The sequence below is a fragment of the Physeter macrocephalus genome, chromosome 7, assembly GCF_002837175.3.
Source record: "Physeter macrocephalus isolate SW-GA chromosome 7, ASM283717v5, whole genome shotgun sequence".
In the NCBI taxonomy this organism is placed as follows: domain Eukaryota; kingdom Metazoa; phylum Chordata; class Mammalia; order Artiodactyla; family Physeteridae; genus Physeter; species Physeter macrocephalus.
This window is the reverse complement of record NC_041220.1, coordinates 143,082,386-143,089,157: the sequence shown is the minus strand read 5'-3', so window position 1 is coordinate 143,089,157 and position 6,772 is coordinate 143,082,386. Positions and strand designations below refer to the sequence as shown.

The 6,772-nt window shown below is 65.8% G+C and overlaps 1 protein-coding gene across 1 annotated transcript; it reads left to right on the top strand.

Moving 5' to 3' along the window:
• The first annotated feature begins 74 nt into the window (after positions 1 to 74).
• ADRA2C (adrenoceptor alpha 2C) lies at positions 75 to 1,949 on the top strand. Its single transcript, XM_024119476.2, has one exon. It carries the CDS (start codon positions 75 to 77, stop codon positions 1,458 to 1,460), a length of 1,386 nt encoding a protein of 461 aa, XP_023975244.1. The 3' UTR covers positions 1,461 to 1,949.
• The last annotated feature ends 4,823 nt before the right edge of the window (positions 1,950 to 6,772 follow it).

The window sequence follows — 6,772 nt, the reverse complement described above, 5'->3', positions numbered from 1 at the left end:
CGGACTGGGGGGCGCCCGGGCTGCCGCGGCTGCGCCCCGGCTCCAGGCGGGACCGCGTAGCTTGCGGGAGGACCATGGCGTCCCCGGCGCTGGCGGCTGCGCTGGCGGCGGCGGCGGCGGCGGCGGGCCCCAACGTGAGCGGCGCCGGCGAGGGGGGCAGCGGCGGTGCCGCCAACGCCTCGGGGGCTGCCTGGGGGCCGCCCCCGGGCCAGTACTCGGCGGGCGCCGTGGCGGGGCTAGCGGCTGTGGTGGGCTTCCTCATCGTCTTCACCGTGGTGGGCAACGTGCTGGTGGTGATCGCTGTGCTGACCAGCCGCGCGCTGCGTGCGCCGCAGAACCTCTTCCTGGTGTCGCTGGCCTCGGCTGACATCTTGGTGGCCACGCTGGTCATGCCCTTCTCGCTGGCCAACGAGCTCATGGCCTACTGGTACTTCGGGCAGGTGTGGTGCGGCGTGTACCTGGCGCTCGACGTGCTCTTCTGCACCTCGTCCATTGTGCACCTGTGCGCCATCAGCCTGGACCGCTACTGGTCCGTGACGCAGGCTGTCGAGTACAACCTGAAGCGCACGCCGCGCCGCGTCAAGGCCACCATCGTGGCCGTGTGGCTCATCTCGGCCGTCATCTCCTTCCCGCCGCTCGTCTCGCTCTACCGCCAGCCCGACGGCGCCGCCTACCCGCAGTGCGGCCTCAATGACGAGACCTGGTACATCTTGTCCTCTTGCATCGGCTCCTTCTTCGCGCCTTGCCTCATCATGGGCCTGGTCTACGCGCGCATCTACCGGGTGGCCAAGCTGCGCACGCGCACGCTTAGCGAGAAGCGCGAGCCCGCGGGCCCCGACGGCGCGTCCCCGACCACGGAGAACGGGCTCGGCGCGGGCGAGAACGGGCACTGCGCGACCCCGCGCCGCCCGCGCGCCGATGTGGAGCCGGAGGACAGCAGCGTGGCGGCCGAGAGGCGGCGGCGCCGAGGCGCGCTGCGGCGGGGCGGGCGGCGGCGCGCGAGCGGCGAGGGGGCCGCGGACGGCGAGGGGTCGGGGCCCGGGACGGGGACGGCCGAGCCGGGCGCGATGGCCGCCGCGAGGTCCCCGGGCCCCAGCTGGCGCCTGTCGCGCGCCAGCTCGCGCTCCGTCGAGTTCTTCCTGTCGCGCCGGCGCCGGGCGCGCAGCAGCGTGTGCCGCCGCAAGGTGGCCCAGGCGCGCGAGAAGCGCTTCACCTTCGTGCTGGCGGTGGTCATGGGCGTGTTTGTGCTCTGCTGGTTCCCCTTCTTCTTCAGCTACAGCCTGTACGGCATCTGCCGCGAGGCCTGCCAGGTGCCCGGCCCGCTCTTCAAGTTCTTCTTCTGGATCGGCTACTGCAACAGCTCGCTCAACCCGGTCATCTACACCGTCTTCAATCAGGACTTCCGGCGCTCTTTCAAGCACATCCTCTTCCGACGGAGGAGAAAGGGCTTCATGCAGTGACCCGCGCACCCTACCCGGCGGCGCAGAGACCCTGGACAGCTGCCAGCGGAGGGGGCGGGCAGACGTAGCCTCCCAGGAGAAAGTGGGAGCAACTTTCCCAGGGACCCAGGGATGGATCGGCCTTCAGGGCGCAGGGGAGGGTGCTGCACGGGCCGGAGGGAGGGCTGAGAGACTGCAGGGCCCCCAGGGAGGGGGAAGGAGAGAGGGGAGACCCCTCTGCCTTCCCGTCTCAGCAAGGGGCTGCTTCTGGGGCTGCAGGCCCGGGTCCAACTCCGGGGGCCGCGCCAAGGTGTGCCTGTGAGGTGGCACACGCATCCTCCCAAGTTGGTGAGGGAGGAGCCTGCCCTGCCCCCACCACAGGCCACCACCCCATCCACCTTTGAGCAAGGGCTGACTTCCCGGGACCTCGCCGGGTGGCTTTTCTGGGGGAGGAAGGAGGGCACTGACCATCTTTGGTTACTGAAAGTATTTAAATGTTTGCCAAAAATGACTGACAGCCAAAACAACCAAACTCTTTTCTAAATAAACCTTTGTAATCTAAGTGGTGGGTGCAATAGTCAGTCCTTCAGACCCTCACGCTGCCCGACGTCCCACCAGAGGTGACAGGAGGGTGCTCCAGGTCTCCAGATTCCATCCTCCCCTCTTGCATGAGAAGGAGGGGATCTTTGCTTAAGGGTGCCTGTTTTACAGACTTACAAAATATATACTCAGAATTCTTGTGCTGTAACTGGCCGAGAGACCAAGGAAATCAAAAGGCTCTAAATTAACTCCAAATTTTGATGCTGGAGGGCTGTCCTCCCTTAAAACCCCCTCCCCCCACCCCCCGATCTGAGTCTAGGCTTCCCCCAGTGCAGCCCAGCCTTGCCCCCTTGCTCAGCTCTCACCACCCCCAGGGAGTCCATGCTCACCCCGCACTAGGGCTTGAGGAGAGAAGGAGGGAGAGTCAAGTATCAGAGAGGGCCCCTCCCTGGCTCTTCCAGCCCTCATCACAGAGCCCAGAAGCTCCTGCGGTAGCTGGGGGGAGGGGTAGGAACAGGAGCCCTGAGGCACACACATACATACACAAGCTTAGTGGGCTGGAGGGGCTCATGCCAGGGATCCTGCTGTGACCGTCCAACCCTCCTGTCCCTCTCTGTGCCCCTCTTGGCCTTCCTGTATGTAACCCCTGTCTGCCAGCCCAGCTCTCTCCTGGATCACCACCCACCTGTCTTTGGCCTGGGGTGGCCATGGGTCTCTCTCTCTCGAGGAGAGGTCAGCCCTGGGTCCTGCATTTCAAGCCCCCGTGCCCTGAATCAGCAGGCCCCTCTCCTGGTCTGACTTGTCAGGGCTGTCCCTTGGAGAAGTCCTCCGCTGCAGCTGCCTGGCCTTATCGCCCCGAGTTATGGGTCCTCGGGACACCCCGACTGGGAACAGCTCTCCCAGACTCGGGCAATGGTGGGGAAAGCGGTGGAGGAAATGGCCGGCCAAGGCCGATGGGAACGTCCCTGACCTCCCACCAATGGGCAGGGGCCTGGACACGGTGTCCGTGTCGTAGGCCCGGCTCTGTTGCAGGATTACTGAGCCAGCTCAGATAAACCCCTGCCCTCTCTGGGCCTCAGCACCCTTCCGGTGAAGTGGGGCAGCGGCCGAAACCTCAGGCCCTGCCTGGCCTGTAGTCCAACTTGCCAGCTGAATGGCGGGGAGCAAAGAGGGGGAACTCTCCTTCAGGGAGAGCCTGGCCAGCACTGGTATTGCCTCCCTGGTGCAATGGGGTAATGCCATACCCTCCCCCCGGCTCTTGGGGGATGAACCCCGGGACTCCAGCAGGATCACGTAGCCTGGAACACGGCCCGCGGAAGAATGTCAGCAAACCTCCTTTGCCTTTCCTAATCCCGAGAACTGCACCTTCCAGGGCCGTGGCTGGGCCTGCAGACGCCCGGTGCTTAATACCCCCATTCAGCCAACAGGTGTTCACCACGTCATCGTAACTGCTGCCTGGAGAGACTTTCTTTTCAGCTGGATAGACAGAGACAGAACCTGGCTTCTCACCCCGCCTGCCGCAGGGAAACGGGCCAGTCGCCTTGCTCTGAGTCTCTGGCTCCGTCGACGAAGCGGGGGCGCCGACACCCCCGAGGGCGCCCGTGGGCGCTGACCGCTCCCCGCGCGGTCCGGGAGCCGTCGTGCAGGGGGATTTCTCGGGCACAGAGGAGGGGCCCGGACCTCCGCGCATCCTTGTCCAGCGGGTCCGTCCACCGCGTAACATCGCTCGCGCGGGGCTCTCCTCTCTTGGGCGCGTCTTCGCGTCTACTCCACGGTGCCCGTCTGGGGCCGAGGAAACGGAGGCCCAGAGCTGACCACCTGTGACCCACAGGCGTGAAGGGGCAGAGCCAGCCACGAGCCCAGAAACGCCCAGGTCAGGACAGCTCTGCCCCGAGCGCCCCGGCTCCGGTCCTATGAGCGCCGGCGATCTCTGGACCTCGCCGATGGAGAAGCATTGTACACAGCCGCCTTCCTGCCTCAGGCTTCCCCTTGGCTCTCGGGAGGTTTCCGGCAAAATAAAAAAACACCCACGACGAGATTAAGGAGGCCGGGGGCCCCAAGCAGGGGATCAGCGCCGCCCCCGGCCGGCCGGCCGGAGCCCACCGCTGACGTCGTTTCCACAGATGTGCGTAGAGATACAGTCTTATGAATTGATTCCTGTATTTTTTAAATTCAGTTGCTGAGTTTGTAGAAAAGGGGGGAACGCATAATCCAAATGTTCTGTTACAGCTCAGCATGGAATTCAAAAAAAAAAAAAACAACTACAGTCGGAGCAGGCAGAATTGTTAACGCTTTAGAAGAGCAGCTCCAGTCTCTGAATCCTGTCCCCAGCTCTGGGGGTGGAGGCTGAGGGATGGGAGAGAACTCGTTGCCGAGGCACTTGCTGGTGAGGAAGCGGTCCTTCCTGGCTGTGCTGGCAGCCGGCTATAGTTCTGCATCGCATCCGTCGGCAGGGCCCAGCCTCGGATCAAAACACTCGGCGCCTGCAGGCCCTTCTTGAGTCTGGTTGGGCAGCTGCGGGGCTTTGCTGAGCCGAAGCCCGGCCTCCCGTCCCCTGCAGCCCCGCCACCCCACCCGCAGCCCTCCTCACGCGAGGGGGAGGCAGAAGGCGGCCGGGCTGAGGACGCCCCGCGCCCTGCCAGCCTAGGAGGGTACGAGTTCTGCGTTAGTAGCAGCCCAGCTCCTTGGAGCTGGGGAGCAGAGGAGGGTTGCGAGACCCTCACCGGCGACCCCGAGCCCCTGCTCGGCGTCTGCCGCGAGCACGGCCGGGGGACCTCAGCAGGTGCCCCGCCCCGCACGCCAAGCAGAAGGTCAGCCTCCCATTTGACCAGCTGGGCTGTTGAGATCATCAGATGCAGCTGGGTTGGGGGTGAGGGTGAGGGGTTTGGATGGCAGAAGCATCCGGTTTGCCTGAGAGGGACCCGGCAGGCACCCTAGGTCTGCCCTCTGCGTGACCCCGACCCCATCTCCCGCCACCTGAAAACAGGGTGCACATTCTCTCCTGGCTGGGTGGAGGCACGCGGGTGAGAGGGTCCGTGACCTCCAGGCGGGGCACAGAGCCTCTGAAATCTGCCCAGGGAGCAGAGTCCGCTGCCAGCCGTGAGCCAAAGGAAAGCCCCGGGGGCCAAATGCGTTTCTTCCTGCCAGAAGGATTTATGGCTGCTCCGGGTAAAAGCCCCGGGCACAATGGGATCGTTATGTCAAGATAAGGGATTGCCATGGAGGGCGGAGAGGGAGCGCTGGCCCAGAAAGCCCCGCGTGAGGGCATCTGCTCTCCTGGCTGAGCACAAAATGTGCCCTGAGCTGCCTGGCGGTGGCAGAGAGGAAGGAAACAGGATGCACACCTGGTGTCTGCTGCCAGGGTGATAGGAGAAGCGGGGACCGGTGGGCCGGCCTCCGGAAGGCCACCTGCGAGACTGCCTGTGCCGGGTGCCATCCCGCAGGCCACTGTGCTGGGGGGTGTCTGCCTGTACGGGTGGGGGCTTTGGGGACCACGCAGAACCCTGGGGGGGGGGGGCGCCACCAACCCCCAGCCTGCGCCTCCCTGGGCGCCACCAACCCCCAGCCTGCGCCTCCCTGGGCGCCACCAACCCCCAGCCTGCGCCTCCCTGGGCGCCACCAACCCCCAGCCTGCGCCTCCCTGGGCGCCACCAACCCCCAGCCTGCGCCTCCCTGGGCGCCACCAACCCCCAGCCTGCGCCTCCCTGGGCGCCACCAACCCCCAGCCTGCGCCTCCCTGGGCGCCACCAACCCCCAGCCTGCGCCTCCCTGGGCGCCACCAACCCCCAGCCTGCGCCTCCCTGGGCGCCACCAACCCCCAGCCTGCGCCTCCCTGGGCGCCACCAACCCCCAGCCTGCGCCTCCCTGGGCCCGGCCCCGGCTCAGAGCTGTGAGGGCTGAGAAGCAGAGCAGTCACGGGGGAGGGGCCTGCCTGGGGTCCCAGGAGACTGTGGCCTCCTCACCCCCCAGTGGCAGGGTGAGCCTTCGGGGCCGCAAAGCCGACCTGGTACGAGGCCCCCATCCAGTCAAGCCCATGCTCTACCTGCTCTCAGGCTGGCGCTCACCCATCCCAGGGCCCCGCTTTGCTTATTCTCTGCTTCTGCCAGGAGTGCCTTTCCCCTTTTCCTGAGCTCCTCTCATAGGCCCTGCGAGACTCAGGTCAGGCATCATCCCCAGAAAACCTTTGGGAGCTGCCTCCAACCCCCCACCCTCCCCAGCTGCAGGTCCTCAAGCCTGGCTGGGCACGGCCCCTCCCCTCAGCGCAGGGAGCCCAGCATGGGTTGGGGGGGGGATGGGGGCAGAGAGACTCTGAACGCGGGGACAGTGTGTCATTCTGGCCAGGGGAACGGCCAAGCAGGCCTCCCTCGGGGATGCAGGGCTGTCCTTCCCCTCCCACGACGAAACCCCGAAGGATCATCCCCGGACGCCGGAGCGGAGAGCCGCCCAGGGCATGTCCACCATGCCAGGACGCTGTCTCGCAGGCCGTGCAGGGGGCGCTGAAGTGGACACCCTACATCCGCTCTCAGGCCGTCGGGGAGAAATTTCGAGCAGCAAAGGCAGGAGAACTGGGGGCAGCTCGGGCCCCGGCTCGCGGGCTGGGCTCTGGGGCTGTGGGGGACCTTCCGCTGCATGTGCAGGCCCGGCTGCTGCAGCCGCCTGTTGAAATATTGGTGGGCGGGTTCCCCCCCCCCCCATTTAATTCGCTCTTAACTGACTGTGCAGCAGCTTTGAAAACAGAAGAATCTTCATGCAGCCTTTGCGGGTGGGGCTGGGCTCCTCCGAGAGCTCTGGGT